A 19,230-nucleotide genomic window follows, 5' to 3' on the forward strand; every position below is an offset into this window, starting at 1 on the left:
AACCTACATACTAACCAGGTTTGCAAATGAAACCAGGTTTCCAACTCCTCTCAGATAATAATGATAATTGGCTGCATGACAATCTTGTTCCGTGGGGAGAAGTTATGGTTCAAATTCTCATTCCCATACTAATGGCATCTAGTGTACTCCTGTGTATTTGTACTTGCATCCTGACATGCATGAATGATGGTGTAGTGGGACAAGGATTAGAGAACTGGTTAAACCGAACCTGATTATAAACAAATGAGAATAGATTATCATGACCTTTTTTCCTGACCCTAGATTAGGAGAAAAGCAAAAGATTTTAATTCTACAGCTTGCTCAAAAATGTGTTAGTCCTAAAACGGTGATTTTCCTTGGGAAAATAAACCATAATGAGACATATAATGTTTTGAATTAATATGCATATTAATATATACAAATATAGAATGTTTTGAACTATGCATCAACCTTTATGCCTCACTTGGAACATTTTCTTTATTTTCAAATTTGCATTGCATCTGTCGATGTTTATTATTTTTAAAAGTTTTTACTAAAAGTTTGATGTTTTACCTTAAAGCCTTAACATTGATTATAGGCCTTGTTGTGCAAATATTAAGTGCTTTAATCAGTAGGGGGTGTTTGTTAAGCAGTATTAAAGCAAAATATAGTATGAATTATTTATACAACATATTGTATGGCATACTACACTACAGTATGACATTTTTATTTCCTTTTTATGTCACATCACACTTCCATTTTTACATTTTTTTTCAATGATATTCCATAGAATAGTGACAAAATCCACGTACGGAGGAGGTCGCGTTGGAACGATGGATCAACAAAACATTGAATTTAACATTAGACTGCTGTTTTTTTTCTTCTTTTTTCAACCAACATCCTTTTTAACACAGGAACTCAATCTTCCAATCCATAAGTATAACATATCCATGTTTTTTATTGTAACAATGTAATTTCATGTCACATGCATTTCTCTTAAAAGTTAAAAGCTATGTTTTTGGAAACCCTGCATCATAAAAGTTGCTTCTGCCTCCAACTGCTGATCATGTTTTCATCTAAATTTCTAGATCTTTGCAGTTTTGGGCAGTGTGTAACATTGATCTCATCGAGATGACACATCTAACATTTTCTTGTTAAATTAAACTTTGAAGTAATGTAACATGGGTAAGGCTTTTAACTGGATTAGACAATGCTTGACATTTAACGGAACTCATATGTATGTATAAGTCCCAAGCTTTTTATTTTCCACACATCAGTTGATATCTTACCGGTAAATGGTTTCCACAGGACAGCAATGATGAAATGGTGACACTTATAGACACAATAGAGAAAACTAGAGTAAAGTATTTTTTTAATAAAATGTTTATTATTACCTTTGTATTATTTTCTGTATACAAGAATGTGTAACAAAAGCCAAATAAGCAATCCATTTGAGTCTTTTATAAATGGTAAGGCATGTCTGCATGTATAACCATCAACTTCAGTTCCCCCAAAACACTTCAAACAGCGTGCACTGACAGCTCCAAAAACCTTCATGTGCTCCTTATCTGATTTTGCAAATCACAACAGTACCACACTCACAGCATATGTTTCAGCAAAAGTGCAGCAAACGATTAACATCAAAACATTCTGTAAAAAACCTCAGCAGACCACGATTTTACTACTTTTTCCAGTTTTTTCAAATGCCAGCGAGAACGAGAGAGACAAAAAAGGGCTCACAGACTTTAAGTTAAGCATTGAAGCATCTCAGACAGTGATACTCTTTGTCAGACCAGGGTAACGTAGCTTGTCAGGAGAGAGGAATACACAAGCCAGTGGAAAATGGCAAACATTCCTCTTGTAATGAGAGGAGCCTGTTGTTTGTACCAGTACAAGCTCTTTGGAAAAAGTATTTTCTTAATTTTCTTTACTGTATTTCAAGAACACCAGTAAAGACCTGCCTTATCCTCACTCATCCAAAACTCTTGTTGTTGCAATGACAGATCTTGTGGAGGCTCTTGCACGTGCATTATACCTTTGTGTGGCTACAGATGTTTGCTGAGTTTTTACGCTTTCAAAAACTTAAATGTTAAGTTTCTCACTCACTTCTGACCCTGACTCAGAAATATCTGCCTCCACAAATGTTTTTTTTTAATACTTAAAAACTGAATGTATATGGCAGTATTTGACTGCAGCAATATATAACCCACTAACTTGCAGTTCTAATAGACTCTTTTCTCTTTCTTCACTGTTCTCTGTTTCTCTATCTTTTTTAATCAATTATAGAATCACCAAATGACAGAGAACATCCAAATGCAACTGTGTTACTGCACAATTTAATCTAGTTTTGGGGAACAATATGACACCAAAATAAAAGTGCTGACAAAACAACTATTTGTGTTAAATTCTAAAATGTAAGAGTTGATGTATTCTCTGAGAAATGTAAATGCCTGAAGCATCTTTTAACTCTTCCTGAAAGGGTAGGGTGGTGGGCTCTCTGTGCTCATGTTAAGATGATTCGGCTGAGGACTCACGAGCAATCCAAAATATCGAAGACAAAAGTTTGACACAGTGTAAGCCATGCAACTTCTGGGGAAAACAGTATTTGAGACTTTGAGAGTTTGGTAAACTGTGTTTATATGTGTTTCGTTTCCCCTGGTTCTCTCTGATACAGGCTTTGACCTCGAAAAGGCTCAACAGGTTTACACCCCGCAGCAGTATGCACGGAAATTTGCATGTACTCTTTCGACCATCACAATAGATTTATTGACCCAGATCCTAAATATGCTGATTGCATTCTGGCCTAGCATCTACCTCACCATTGTGATTGACACAGCAACGGGACCAATGAGATAAATACGATGAGATGAAGATGGTCTCCTCTCCCTCTTGCTCCAGTACCACAGTGGCAAATGTTGCCTAAACCAAAGCATACATTTTTCCAGCTATGGATACGATGCACGGAGGTCTCCCACAGGTGATCATTTCTTTACGGATTATGTTCATGGTGGTCTTCTCCCAATGCTGCTGCCTGGCTCTGCTGATGAGTACCCTTTTCCTTTGCTCCATTCCATTGTCTAAGACCTTTTTGGCTTCCTCTTAGCTACCTGGACTGTGTTTTTGTTTGGAGAATTCCTTTAATATTTGTATTACTGCTGAGCTGCTGTCTTCCTCGTCAGTGACTATGTCATCGCTGCGATACTGGTATTGATATTTGATAATGACATTTCTATGTTATCTTTATACTTCCCCTTTTCTAGTCAGGTTTTAACTGAATTTTATTCAGGGATTTAAATAGCCTGCTGGTTTTGGTGGGAGGCTGCTGTTCAGCCACCTTCTCCTAAAGCGGCTTTCCGCAGGGAGTGAGATGACGTGAAATGTTTCCATCTGTTCTGCAATGGGAGTTCCTGTGGTGATTGGGGTCTCTCTGTGAGGTGCTGTCTGTGAAGACGACCATGTCGCTGCTGCAAACTTTGTCAATGTGGATATCAATCTACTTTAGTTGTTTGCTCATTTGAAGGGACCACAAAGCCTGATTTGTGCCTTAAAACATCAGATAGTTTTACAGGTCTTGACTGTTGCAGCTTGATGATGCGATCACTCTTGTGTCCTATGCTTGCTTACTCTGCTCTGTGTAATGTGCAGACTCCTTGAGATGTTCACAGCAGCTGTTAATTTGTCACAACAATGCGTTTGGAGACTTACTTATTGGTTATGTGAAAGAATTTCAGGTGCTTATGAGCTGATGAGATTGGATCCTCCAGGCACACTCCATCATAAGGGTGGCAGCCTTAAATCTTTGTGGAAAAATCTACATTTGTTCCTTTGTTTGTTTTTTGTAATGCCTGCATCATTTCTGGAACCTCCTTTTTTTGTGTGACCAGAGGTCATGTCCATGGCGTTGTATTGGAGTGCAAACTATTGGCCTTGCTCCTTTCAGAACAAGTTAGAGGTACATGACTGTTGAGAGGTATAATGAAGGTTATGAATAGTAACGCTAGTTCTAAAAGCACAGTCAGACCTCAGCACCTTGCTTCTTTTTGTGTTGCTGACTTTGTACATGCCTTTTAAGAAAACCTGACCACTTGTATAACTTGCAGCCAGACAGGGTGGTGGGTCTGTTCTGATTGGCCAAACAAGAACATGCAAATTTCATTGTGGTGCTCCATAAGATGTGAGTGGGTAAACCTGTAGAGCCTGTCAGAGGGCTGAGCTTTCATGAGTAGGGTTAGAATGTGTAGTCTTACATATATGTAATATATACATAAATCATTTCCATAACTAATTAAAGCATGAGGACCAAGAAAATAAACGACAATGTCATTAGCATTACCTAATATCCACAATATATTCTGAGAAATAAAAAGGAAATCTGAATTGTTTAAGCGGATGTTAGGTACCCAAACCGAAAATGAGTAAATCCGGTAACTGAATATCGTTAGCAGGCAATTATAGTATAATGGCTTAATGTTTATATGTGATATAACTTGTAAAAACAGATAATACATTTATAAAAATGTAGCCATCTACTAAACCAGTAATATTACATTACAGTACCTCCCAGTGAAATACATACTGCAGCTGTTTATGAGTACAATACAGTTAAATGATCTGAAAATATAGATGTTCTGTCTCTATGGGGTGGATGTTTGCTCTAGCTTTATAAACGTATGAAGCCGACAAAAATAATCTGTGCAAAGTAGTGCAGTACATTAGCACTTTCTTAGAGATAATTAAATGTGCAACTATAAAGTGGCTGTAAGAACTGCTGTTTCCTGAACTGATCTGACCAAACGGGAAACCAGGTGAACTGCTAGCACTGCACAATCCTGTACCAACCAATGCCAAAAACTGTGTAGCCTGCATACAAAAAACCTAAAAACAATGTTTTTTTGTCAGTTAACATCATTTCCACACATGCACACAGTAAGACTTTTGTCTGAGGCGGAGGAGACTAATAGGGCAAAATGTGTGTTGTCTCATTTGCACAATTCCATTTTACAAAAAAAAAGAAAAAAACAATCAGATCAGATGATTTTTACTTTCTCAAAGAGAGGTATGTTCTCTAAAACCCACTTTAGAATAATGAGAAATCACCACATTTTCTTTTTTTCAGAGATGTGAAAACTGGTTCAATGATGGCACCGAGCATTCTTTGGGGGACGAGCAGGTTGCAGCACTGCACTCACTTCCAGTCCTACGGTACCATACCACACAGTAAACCATTTTCGACAGGTTTCCTAGAGCTTCTACATGTCCAGTGAGGGAACAGCAGTAGAACTTGCTGTTAAACATACTGTACGTATAGTATAAAAGTCAGTCATCGGGCCACACTCGTGTATTATCTCCATTGAGTCTGCAATGCCTGGAGTGGGAGTGTGAGGGCGGCCATCACCAGCAGTAGGGAGGGTCCGCGGGAAAATGACTTGCCTGCGGCTGCGGCTGCTGCTGCGCGTTCATCACTTCTGTCGGCTCCGATCACAGGAGCCTCTGTTCCAACAAAAACAAACTCTGTTGTGCAGCCGTCAGAGCAGCCGCTGCCACTGCCAGAAGTACTGCCCTCGTCACCTGCGGCAAACAAAGAAGATCACAGAAATTGAAATTTACATAAAAATAATATCGTCACAAGCAGTCATTAGTTTGGTTCATTAGTTTGGTTCAAAGGGGAAGTGAGAAAGCCCTGGTTACACCAGAAAGTGACACTTCAAAACTCCCCCACGGATCCTAGAGACATACATAGGTGGTGCTAAAATTTGGTTATTGTAGTTTGTTAAGTTTTTTCATTCGCTAAGTATCACCATCCAAATACACTTTGATACGTACACCAGTGAGTGAAAATATCACTGTCATTACGCTGAACAGCAAACTATTTGCAGCAGAGGTATCACTTCATGATTGTGTCTGTGGCTTTTATGTTCTTTTCATAATCTTTTGTGCTCTCTTAATAAATATATATGAAATACATATATGGATTGTACCTTTAAGTCTGTAAAGTTTTATTGAGCTACTTCTGTGTTTTAACAGACTAGATATACTCTTTGAATACTAATTCACTTCAATTCTCCAAACACAATTCCAGAGATGTCTTATTCGGTTGAAATACATTAATCTTTTCTCACTGTGGGAGCCAGAGTAAAATCACTTTCCACCTGTTTAATGTGGACCACAATACGGTGAGAAAAGAGGGCTACAATATGATGGGATGTCAGATTTTCTCAAATGATTTATAAGCACTTCATTGCTAACCTGACCTGCTAGATGGTTTGTTCCACAGAACCACTTTCGCAATATAGGTGGCAGATGATTGGATGAACCATTTGTCAATCAAACTCTTTCCGAAGTGAAGAGCAGCAAAAACACGTTTTCCATCGAGAAAAACCTTCAGTGTCGTTCTTTGCTTTTCTTTCAATGAAGAAATACTCACCAGGTCTACGCTAACCTACCAGTAGCCGCCTTTGTTATTTTGAACTAAGAAGTGCCTCTCTCTGTCGTCTCACACACACACCTAAGCCAATAGCTCCTTACAGGATGCTGATTGGTCCGTGCTCTGGCTTACCGGACATAAACAAATTACTTGAAGCCTGACAAGATGGAATTTCTCATCTCTTGCATGATCTTGTGAAAACGCAATAATCCAGCTGCTGTGCAAGGTAACTTAATTACTAACAACCCTAATAACCACTGCAAGTGTGTGACAAATGATGCATTTAATGAGAAGGGGGCCCAATAAGGCCGCATATGTTCGGGGCCCAGACTGTCAGTGACGATGGTGATTGAGTAAGGTTTTTGGGGAGAATGTATTAAAATGAACTGACTTCACAAAGTTTCTTCTCATCCTAAGTGCCTGGTCTTTGCAGGTGACAGAGATATTAATCTATGCAAAACATCTTGTTGCAGCAGTACTGGGTTTTCTAGTGTCGAAGAAGACTACACTCCTAACAAACATGACGGCAACAAAAATGGAGTTGCAGTAGTCGTGCAGTCACACATTTCATTTGAAGCTCAGAGAATCTTCCATCTTGTCAGCTGAATGGAATCCATAATCAGGAGGAAAGAACGGTTACTGTCATGGCAGCATTGGAGATGTACATCTTCCTAAACATAGCCGTGGCTCTCCATCAACGTCTGTGTCACCGTACCTACAGTGATTTCTTCTCCTAATAATGTCAGACTTGCCTCAGTGCAACACTGATGCACCCTGTGGAGTTGTATGATGAGTTGCTACATGAATGACACCTAGGATCTTATTTCGAAACAGTTTACAGTTTATATTTCTGTGGGGGTTTTGTGTGTGTGTGTGTGTGTGTGTGTGTGTCTAAGTGTGGTCCAAATCAAAACCCTTCAGAAACTTTTCTCTCTGTATTTTACTGTCAATTATTATTATTATTATCTCGTCTCCACCTGCACTTGCAAACACCTAAGGGATTGGAGAACTTACTTGAGTCCTGGAAGTAGATGTCATTTCCATTGTAAGCATTCTTTAGCTTGTTGGTCATGACACGTAGAGCCATGATCTGCTGTCGTATCAGTGTGTCAGGCCTGGTGATATCCACATCCACCTCTGGGTTGTTTACCTGGTTGGTTAGACCCTCCTTCACCACTTCAGGGAAATATCTGGACACAATCACACAGCATCAACTTGAATCACCTAAAATCTCCAAATACTGGAAGCACTTTTTATTAAATGGGCCTTTATGGGAATATTTTCCAGATGTATTTCAAAACGTCTGGTTGATATACAGATATATATATATATATATATATACATCCGCAAAAAAAGTTAAGTAAATAAAAATATGTAGAAAACAATGTTGTTCATATTTGCTTGATTTCCTTTTAATTTGCCTTCCAAGAACTGTCAGAAATCAAAGCAGTATCTACAAATCAATTAGATGAATCTATCAAGCAGAATCAGTGACACGGAATATGAGGCAATCTACTGTATGGTTGCTGACAGAGTTCAACACACTGTATCATCAGGAAAACATAATAATAAAAATAGAGAAGTGTTACTTCACAGAACACGACTCATATTTAAAAACACAAATAGCCGCAAATGAATAAAACGTGTCTATTTATGCCATATTTATTTCATTTGCTTGTGTTTTATTTGTTTGCAGCATATGTGGTGTCAAAGCGGTGAGGATGTTGTTGTCACTTGCCAGTATTAGCCCCTTATGCAGCCATTGTGTCTTTCACTAACTGAAGTGTGTTTGACCAGTACTTTGCATCCTATCGCCACAACATCACACACAGATAATCTGTCGAAATTGTGGAACTTGTGTGAATATCTTATGATCTTGGTGTAACAGGCTGAGAACTGACTGAAGTAGACCAACTGAAATGAGATGGATTCATAAGAGCTACTCTTTTGAACGACGGCTGCTTAAATCAAGCAAAACACAAGTGTGTAATCAGGCTCAATAGTCTATTTCATGTTGGGAGTAGTTGCACTTTGCTACAGAGAGCCTGTGCCTGATGCCCACAGATGACTACTATTTTGTTAAACATAGTAAATCAAAAACATTTTAACTGAAGCGCAATAAAAAAAAATGCACTGCATATGTATCATTTAATTCCATATGTTGATATGTCACCATTGAACCATTTTATTCGTATTTAATTTGATACGTTTTATACAAAGTGAAGTTTGCAAAGTCAATGTTTAAGTAACAGGAGAATCCGCTGAATTCATAACACACTACTAACATGGTCTAACTTATACTGATGGTTTATCATCACTGGGCAATCAAATTACCTTCTAGATTTAGAGCGATGCCTACAAATGTTACTGGCACAAACAAGATATCTAGCATGTCTTTTATTGCACCATCTGGTGATTTTGTCACTTGGAGAGGGCCAAAGTGATGGGGTGATACATTTTCTCTGCCAGCGTCCCCGGTTCACTGTCAGAGAAAACAACTCACTGTCCAATCTACTGTATAGCTCGGCGACACTCTACACGCTGCAGTGGTGATAAGAGGTGTTTGAAACTCCACAGGCCTCTGAGTATTAGAGCCTCGGAGCTTATATGGAAGTTTTCCATATAAGCACTAACCATTGTACTTACACAGAGACTGTTAATCTGGGAACACAGTGTGGGTATTTTAATCCCTGGCAGGCAAAATGTGATAACTGTGGAGTGGGGTGACTTTGCTGTGGTTATAAAGAGTAACAGAAGTCCTCACCTGCCCTTCGTGTGGCTGTTCCAGCACTGATCCTCGTCAGACTCTGTGAGCTTGCCCTTGGCACAGATGTCATCTGGCAGGTTGGACCAGAACTTCTTGGACTCTTTCAATTTCTCTTTGATGTCAATCACCTGCCGTGGACCAAAACAGAAATATAATATATATTAGGGTTGATCATTTTGTATTTTAAAGGCTGAGAAGTCAGGATGAGAAGTGACACAGATTTACGTAGTTCTCAGAATTTAAAATAGATTCCACTACTTTCAGTTAAAACATAAAAGAGAGATAAAACAAACACAAATACAGCAGACTCCAATAGCTACATCTCTGTATAGGAGTGTGAAACATTGCGATTTTAAACATTCATGTGGCAGCAAACGTGTATGTAGTTGCAGTACCCCTTCTGTTCCTTTATTCCATCAGGAGAGAAGTACTTTTGGGACTGTGATTATTTTTCTTCCCATTTTGCTTCTTGTCCACTTCTATCCATATTGTGTTAATTGTTGATTCATACAAGACAGACTTGGGGTTCAGAATTTGATATTTGGCATGAGCTGTCATGCTCATGCCATCAAGCTGACTGATTCCATCTGGACTCAGCAAGAAGTTTGAGGGGGTGACCAGTAAACAGGCGAAAAAAACAAAAAACAAGAGGACTCATCGTGTACAGAAGCACATTGTGTCCCTTTTGTCGTTCCGTTCTTTATGCATGAAGCTAGACCAGCAGCCTGTTAGCTTAGCTTAGCACAAAGACTGGTAACAGGGGGAAACAGCTAGCCTGGCGCTGTCTCAATGAAACTAAATCCGCTGACCAGCACCTTTTAAAGCTCCCTCATTTACACAATATATTGATTTAGTTGATCCATACAAAAGAGAAAGTCTAGAAAACACAAGATGCTATTTTTACATCGGAGTTATAAGCTGCCCTGTTTGTTGGCTGCAGTGACTTCCTGGAATGTCAGTAAATTCAGCATGGAAGATTACTACAGCTAAATAAAAAAAGCCTGAATGGAACTAAAAAGGCAGGTTTTGTTCAGCTTAAAAACTCGAAACAAATAGACAAACAAATTCCAAAGGTATTAAATCGTGCATCCATAAAACAAAGAGCCTTGTATTAGACAGCTAGTTGATGTATTAATTTTGTGTGTGTGTGTGTGTGTGTTTAGGTGTCTTTTAAAATATATTTTGGCAAGAAAGAACATTGTTGATGGGTCACAACCTTCTCTGTGAATTGCTATTGCTTTCAACAGGGTTGCAATTTTTTCTGTAAATTGTTTTGGACTTGAACCAATTTCAGCTGCTGCAATCTTCAAGGCTCTGAAAAGCTTAGACTGTTAAATATCTGTCTCATACAATTTATACCCAAATATTTCAAAAACAACATCTGATTTAATGCAAAGCCCAATGCCTTTGTTTTCACACAGAAGTAAACAGAAGCAGCCTCTCATTTCTAACATCTAACAACCATTGATTTTATCAGCTGAATAGACAATAATTTCAATAAGATGTTAGATTTGAGCTGTATGGTTTGTACACTAAATCTTATCTGTCGTCAGACTGCCCAAATGAACGCAGAGTTTGTTGGAATGTAAACTTCCCAAAGCAAAAAGAAGATAAATTGACTCCAAAACACGGTTATACACTGTTATAGCAGTGGATATGTCAGTTCTGAAAGTAGCCTGGTACCCTTAAAAATAATGTAACTAGTATCTAGTAGTAAAAAGCTCTTTGGCTTTGGGGAAACAGGTAAATACTGTCGGTAGTAAGCTAGTTACCTTGGCATGATAATGCAGTTAGATGCCAAATATCACTCTTACTACACCCCAAACACATTACTTGGGATAAAATATAAAGCTATGACGAGTCAGGGGATGGGATTACCAACAGGGGGTTGTTATTGTGTTCTGTCAAAAAGAAAACAACTTAAAATTTACAGTGCTTCTTGGGTTCAGATCTTTAGTCAACATACATGTATCTATGGACGAGATAAAATTTGTCAGTCGTCAGGTGTAAATCCTGGGGGCACTCTGCATGTTGAAGCAGTGTGCTTTGTGGTTGGTGAAGGACGTGGAGCCGACTGCTCTGCTGTTTTAGGCTGGTGGAGAGACAGTTGAGAGAGATTGGAAGCTATCAGGTTAGTTCTACCGTGCCTGAGCTAATAACCCAGTGAGCAGCAATATGTTTTATATCTCGGTGTAGCCTGTGGTTCATTCAATAAAGCCTTTGCTGAATAGAGTAAACACCTCATACAGTATAAATTAACTCTGCTTTCTTGAGGGTGCTGGGAATTTGACAGGTTATATAACTACTTTCCCATTATGCTAAATATTTAACAGTCTGACACATCTGCATGCACCAGCTGTTGTTCTGAAAACAATCCCTCACTGAGATTTAAAAATGAATTTAGTAAAGGTGGGAAATGGAGTGGTCCACCTTGTGGTTCATTTAGATTTTTTGGGCTTTAATAAAGAGTTTATGCTGGGTTGGGAACCGTTGCTGTTGTGGGTCTGGAAAGCCGAAACAAACAAACTTTACTTGAGTACATAAACTGAGTTTATATGCCTTCTTGTCACCATTTTTCTGTCGCAGTTTTTTATGCATGTAGCTATAGCTAGCTAGCTATGTAGGAAAATGATGTCAACATTCTAATACAGACTGCTAAGCTGATTGGTTAACATGTTTCTCAAACCAGAGGAAACCAAGCCCCCAGGAAGAGCGCCAGCCTTGAAGCACATTTGACATAGTTGCCAAATGGTGGAAGTACAATTTACGGGTCTGTCATGTGATGCCATTGAGCTCAGAAAGACGATTCTTTATAGACTCACATAAGGAAAAGGAACAATTTTTGTTGAGGTGAATCAACTTCCCAATGTGAACACTTAAAAAGCCCATATTTAAATGATTAGGTCCTAAAAGTTGCAAAATACACAAGTAGAAATATCCAGAGTTATTTTCCTTCCCCCGTTCATGTGAATGAGCCCATGGCTGAGCGGCGGGGTTAAGGGAAACGCTAGCGTGCTTGCTCTATGGGCTTGCCAGGATGCAGAAGATCACCGGATGAGTATTTCCATCTGAAGTCAGGAGTCATAATTCTTTTTTTCTTTATGCGCCAATGAGCAACTTTCTTAGGAATGAACGGGCCCTTGCCTTCAACGCTTTATCCAGTTTTCTTTACATCCATTGAAGAAACCAGCGTCAATGGCCACAACACCAGACCACCAAACTTAAAGTTCTGAAAACCATGTAAAAAATATATATTCTCATCCCATTTATTTATTCTTGACCTTCCAGTTACAGTTAAAGCCCTCATTATTCATACAAAGTTCATGTGGACACCAGTAATAGCCAAAAAAAGCCAAATACCACACACGCACACACGACCCTCATCATGTTCTAGCTACACTGGGGATTTGGGAGAGTGCATACAGTGAAGCCTCGGGTCTTAACAAGACATGAAAGGGCCTGTACCAACAGGATGCCACTGCAGGAGACTGCCCTCACATTTGATGTGGTAGTTCTGTCATGGGGACACCAAAGCTTGTAAGGTTTAACACATCCTGGTGTGGCTGTCATGATGGCCCAAAGCATCCTGGCACTGACAACTAAATATAGGTCATATCAGAATGTGCTTGGTTGTTATACTTGAACCTCCAAATTTATAAATGTATGTGGTCTATTCCGACAGCCAAATGACTGTGGAGAAATTTATATTTATAAACATATAAGTAAATGAAACCATTAATGATTCATTTGGAAATTCATTTGGAAAAAGACCCAATCAAGTAGCCAAAGCGGGTGTCTACGTTATCGTTTTAAAACTCATGCTGTGACGCCGGAGTAGTGTGGACGCTCAGTGTAAACGTAGCAGAAGATATGGATTTTAAAATGGAAACGGAGTAGTGTGGATGTAGCCTATGTCTCTGCCTAGAACACACAGTGTCCATTAACAAAGCATATCTTAATCAATTTCACAAAAACATCCACTTTGACTCACTGTGCTATCTGCAAAACAGAGGTAATGGCAAACAAACTACAACCCCCTGGTTAAAGGTCCCTGTGCCTATATTCATCTTTCAAGTCTGACCTAATAATTGAGAGGGCTGTTGGTCACTGGCTTGGCTGTATGTGTAGTTGCACAACATGAGCATTTCACAGACAGCATGGAGAGGAGGGACGATAACAGTGACCCCTTACTTTTGGCTGAGTCACTCCAGGTCATTTGAGCTATAACTACACTCTTTCAAAACCACTTTATTATGTGCCAACAGAAAAATACCAAACAGGGCCTTGTGACAACACAAAATAGAGCATCTCCTCCAAATTTGCAGTTTCAATTGCCAAAATACAAAAAGAACACAAGCACAGTTTTACCATTCTTATCTATTTCCTCCTTTCCTTTGTGTACTGCCTGGATCAAATACAAAGCTTTATCCCAACCCGCCTCCTCCTGGGTTTGCAGAGTCTTGGACGTGGTGTCAAGTGGTTGTTGATCCAGATTAGAGCACGTAGGGTGCCCTGCAGCAATGCATGTTAATGTAGGTCCAGTAATTTAAATTAGGGCTTTCACAGGTCATATCCACCTGCTTCAGCTCCAAATAACACAGGGTTGACTCTCGTTGCTTTAAACCTAGCTGTGAGCCAAACTCATTAAACATGTCAACAGCAAATCAATCAGAACTCTCCAGCCTCTCTTGATAGTCTTTTTTGTTTTGTCTTGGCACATTACAAGCCCTTTCTTACATGAGTGCTGATACATGTATATGCAGATGCTTTCTGTCTGGTTGTCACTGTGAAGAGTTGTATACAGAGTGTAATTAGAGCCATTGCTCACTGAAGCAAGTTTTAAACACTGTGATTGTCCCCTGCTTAGGTCTCTGTTAACTGTGATTATCTGCCTAAGAACACACATGGGTCATTATCAAAATCTATCTTAATCAATTTCACAAAAGCAAAGTGATCCACTATGACTCACAGAATTTGCAAAGTAAACATAAATCAAAACCCAAGCATGCACCACTAGCTTGTCAGTCTTGTTAACTGAAACCCAATTTCCTCAAGAATGAATATTAATAAAAAAACATAACAAAACAAGCATAAAAGCAACATTAACAAAAAGGATACTAGGGCAGAACTCTGCCTTCACAGTCTACAGGCCGTAATAGATAAATCCCAGTGCCCCCTGATCTGAGTCTAGACAGTCACACGGGCCTTGCAAAATGATCTCAATGTGTGTTTGGGCTCATGTTGATTTAAAAGCCCAGATCGTGATTTAAATACTAACAATAGAATTTAAATCAATACAGATTTTCAGAGGAACCCAGTGTCAGAGGGCCAATAGAGAGATAATATGTTTCCTCATTCTATCCTCATTTTAGAGCTATAGCTCCAATCTAAAATAAATACTCCACAACCTAAAATATGTCAACACAGTAACAATAATCATGACGGTGGGAAATGGAAGCACAAATGATGGTATCCTGGATGTTTGGCGTTAAAAACAACACCAGCTTCTTACTGGAGTGTGAGTTTGAATAAGGTTGTACATGGAGACACACATTTCTGCAAGAGTTGAAACGACACATTTCTGTATTTGTGTTATTGTTATTTGTGTTATTGTTGCCGTTGTTAATCAAAGCTGATTAAACCATAACCATATGGTTGCATGAAGCACATTACATGTTTTTTAGGATTAAACTTCAATAAATAAAACCAAAGGATGTTTTTTTCTTTGTTAAAGCTTATTGAGATGTTGCTTATTTAGTTTTAAATATTTAACGTCTTCAGAGTTGAGAGAAAACAATAATTTACGATTGACTTCAAGTATGAGCTTAGCTGATGTGCAATTTCAAATCAATAGAGCAAATACCACCCATATATTATACTAAATTGAAAATATAAATCAAATAAATAATGCATCCTAAATTGAATGTAACAATCTGTTTAAAAAATGAGCAGTTTATTGGATTATTTTCTGATTGATAATGATATTGCTACATGTTCATTTGTATACATGAGTTATTCTAGCAACAACAACTGATAGTTGAAGAACAAATGGCTAATGTGTTTGGATTTCATGGGCAGCATTGTTGAATGGTTAAAGTCTGGCCGTTCAGCATTCATACGTCTTGAGCATTTAGGTGAAAGCCATCCATTTTGAAAGAAATATCTGTGACCGCAGAAGACTTCATGGTTAAGAGGATAAAAAATATCGACTTTTAGCATTCATATGACTGGAGCATTAAGGTGAAAGCCATCCTTTTAAAAAATAAATACATGTGACCCCAGACTAGATTAGCCTGTAACTGTCAGTGAGGACACTGCATGCGGACACCAGCCTTGTGACTATGAGTGTGGGATAAAATAAAAAAACGGGTCTGCCGGAGGTGGACTACATAGCTGTTACTGTATAGCTATAGTACAATAATAAAAATGTAAATAAAAACTATCTTTAGTCTGTAACTAAGGTTTACTTTTAGCAACAACAGAAGCCCTCTTTGCACTCTGATGTCTTTTTTAAAGATGGGACTTCTGGATGTTTGTATTTGAGAAGTAGGATCTAATGTTTCTAACTGTGGAATCACTGATCATTAAAGCTGATGGCCAGGATGACGGAGATACTTTAGGGCTATTCACAGCGTTCAGAAGCTGAATTTTTTTAACTGGCTCAAGCTATGACAAGTACAAGGTAGCAGCGATGGCCAAGGTAATAGCACAGAGAAATATCGAAGAGTCTGCACCTGTCTGGCCAAGCCATCAAGAATATTAAATATGTTTTGCAGTTCGATTTTTAGAGGTGAAGGGGATGGAGAGGAGAGTTGAGCCCTGCTGCTGTAGTGTTGTGGCAGGACAGTTTTTGTTCCACATAGACCAGAACAGTTATCAAAACCAGATGTTGAATTGTGTGGAAGAATTGCTGACATGGGAAATAACAAGCCCTGGTCAGTATGAGTTCTTAAAAGGAGGCAGAGTTTCAGACAGGATAGGATGGTATCAGGGGAGCAGTTTACAGGAAGTTACACATGAAGTCTCTCTAAACTGCCAAATAAACTTTTAATGCAGCTACTCAATATAGGGGGTATTACACACAACTATTTATACTGATGCAGACAAGGATTTAGATAAACTTATGTCTTAATTACATGTAAAAATATGTTGTTGGCGCTGTAAAAGCGGTGGTTTCTAACTCTCACAAAAGCTGAACAGTTTAATGCAATATTTTCTGATCATGTCTACAGCTAATTATGTAATTGGTGGAAGTTTTATAATCATAATAATATACCCCACACATCTGTTAATTCTAACAACAGGAAGTAGCTTTCGTTAGTATGCAATTCACAACTAGTCCCCATGACAACTGCTTTGCCCAATAACCTTCATGATTTTAATACAAAATAGTGCTGGGCAAGTTAACGCGTTATTATCGTGTAAACGCATCCATTAATTAACAGCGACAATTATTTTATCGCGCGTTAACGCAGTTTTTTTTTTTTTATCAAGCGGACATTTTTAACACAAGAACCGGGCAGCGAGCGGTGAACAGCTGTGTTTGTGTGGCGTCACTTCCTGCTGCTGCTGCTGCAAAATGGGCTTGGAAGACATTTCATTTCAGCTATCTCTTCAATGGTCCAGTAGAAAACCACACATATGAAGGTAGTCAGAGAAAGAAAGTATAAATCTTCTATGTTGTCTAGGTATATGCCCAAACCGCAATTGTATCCAACTGAATGAATGCGCTCGTTAGAGAACATTATATTGCATCAGTCATTAAATAAACAAGGCGATTCTTCATTACATCAGCATACAAGACGCACGCTAAACCTTAATTATATTATTATTTTTGTCTTTGATAAAGTATGATTACTGTCCTATTGGACACAACTGAACTCATTATAGCAGTAAAATTGGACCTCAAATGATAAGGGTACTGTGCAGTTTTAATACTGCATATTCGTGCTAAGCAAACCGTGACCTGACTAATGTAAGCACAGATGGATGTTTCATACACAGCTGGTTTTGTGTCCCATCCCAAGGGTAAACACCGTTTGGAGGAAAGGCTTTGTAAACAGATGCTTCTCTGTAAGGTAAAGTTACTAAAGCAACTTTATAAAGAAATTGGTTGCAGTTTTGATGCATTAACATCTGGACTCAGGCAGGAAGAAAAATCTAAAATCTATGATACAATATATTCAGTTCCACACTTCTATAATTTATGGTATAAATGATTTTAAATCCCTTGCATGTGGGTGTTAATTATATTTTTCATTGAACTCTTGAGTCAGGAGACTTTAAATGTCAAAAATGCAAATGTTTTCATGTATTAGGCCATAAATTGACTGGCGAAATGTCCATTGCATACTGGAACAGACTCAAACCCCTTCATCAGTACAACAGTAATGAGCAGAAATGGAAATGGCTGAATAATTTACAGTTGGGAAGGCAAAAAAACCCACAAAAAAAGAAAATAAATGACTGTAATTTGCTCCATTGGACTTTTTCTTCACTAGTGTCCAACCCAAACATCACACAAGAACACTGCATAAGAAACAAATCCTGTGTAACTTCTACCAAACCAAATGAACAACAGTAAGATAGAATAGACCGAACACTGTTCTAGCATCAGTATTGAAGCACTGAGCAAAGTGAACTTCTGTAATCTTGGCACAACCTTTATCAACCAAAGCAGAAAAGGCAAATAAATGGACCAGATACTGTTGCACTGCTGGAAAGAATAGCTGTTTTGATCAATCTTAACCAGAGTTTAGAGTTATGTAATCTTGATAAATATGCAAGAATGGTGTGCAGGATCACTACAATTCCTCCACTTTCTAGGTCACATGGACACCAACACAAGCCACTTAATGGTATTGTGGATTGAACCAGTCTCTCTGCACTGAGGGATTTAAACTATATAAAGCGTGCTTAAGACTTATTCTAAAAAAGTAGGAAAAACTCCAAAGGGAAGCAGCACAAAATGGTCAGTTCCTCGTTGTCTCATAGCAATTGGGTTAGCTTACCTCAAACACAATGGTCCTGCATTTTGTGATTCAGGGCTTTAAATAATGCACTTAATAGGATTTCCTTGGACACACTGTGGTTCAATTTAGCTTGTTTGCCTACCCACATAGATGAGTTTAGCTCAAACGGTTCTGCTGCGTTGAAGCAAGGGAAACACCGTCTACCTTTAGGCAGGCGTGCTAACCACACTATGTCATGGGGAACAGCGGTTGGCTAAACAGCTTTCTGATGAGTAGTTCAGTAGGAGCTGCGAAAGATCCCAGTACATGCTGTGGCTTTCTTGGCAGCGCCTACTGACAAGCTGCTCAGATGGTAAAGCAGCCAGGTTCAGTGGACCAGTTTGAGCCCAAATTTAGCTTTGAAATAGGAAGTTACTCTAATTTACACTGAAATTGAAGATAATGTGGTGCCAAGACTGTGTGCTAGAAGAAAAGGGTAAAGACTGGTACCAAGTTTAGGTTTCCGTTGAGTAAATGTGTGAATAAGTATAACAGAAATTATTAGATCCTGTCTGTTAGTGATTTGACAAGAAAACTGTCACTCACTGCAACATGACAGAGTCTAGTGATTGGTTAATTAATCAGAACGTCTCCAGGTTAGCACACTGAAATTACTACAGCAGTGCATCCCAATGCATACTGGCCACACTGTAGGTATTCGCATGCAGCAGAATGTTAATTAACCATATACTTTATATGAATATAAGATACCACGGAAATATGTTTTGCTGTTGTTCCCAATATTGTACTTTAGTGGCCCAAAAGGAATTCTAAATGGCATGTCTCCAACACATGTCCCTTGGTTGCCAGGTTTATTGTTCATCATTAAATTTATGTAGAAACACAAAATCAGCAAAATCACCTCTATTTTTAATTCCAAGTGCAAACTGCAGAAGCCTGCTAACAATCAACAGATAAAATAACCTGTTTCTACCATGTCTAATAGCAATAGCAAGGATTACGGTAAACTATGTCGCACAGGGAGATGCACACTTTAAATTTGAAAGTCCACATACATGAGATGTTGATGTTAAGAAGGCTATCATTGA

At 38.6% G+C, this 19,230-nt stretch overlaps 1 protein-coding gene across 1 annotated transcript in view; it reads right to left on the minus strand.

Moving 5' to 3' along the window:
• Window positions 1-5,320: 5,320 nt before the first annotated feature.
• The window catches only part of LOC142933764 (glypican-6-like), a 122,777-nt gene continuing 108,867 nt past the window's right edge, over window positions 5,321-19,230 (minus strand). Inside the window, exons 7-9 of the mRNA XM_076077981.1 lie at window positions 9,168-9,298; window positions 7,418-7,593; window positions 5,321-5,547 (exon numbers count right to left, since the gene is read on the minus strand). Coding sequence (XP_075934096.1) covers window positions 5,321-5,547; window positions 7,418-7,593; window positions 9,168-9,298 — 534 coding nt within the window. The remainder of the gene's footprint in view (window positions 5,548-7,417; window positions 7,594-9,167; window positions 9,299-19,230) is intronic.

Source organism: Anarhichas minor, unplaced genomic scaffold, assembly GCF_050575085.1.
Source record: "Anarhichas minor isolate MPS153535 unplaced genomic scaffold, ASM5057508v1 ptg000062l, whole genome shotgun sequence".
NCBI classification, from domain to species: domain Eukaryota; kingdom Metazoa; phylum Chordata; class Actinopteri; order Perciformes; family Anarhichadidae; genus Anarhichas; species Anarhichas minor.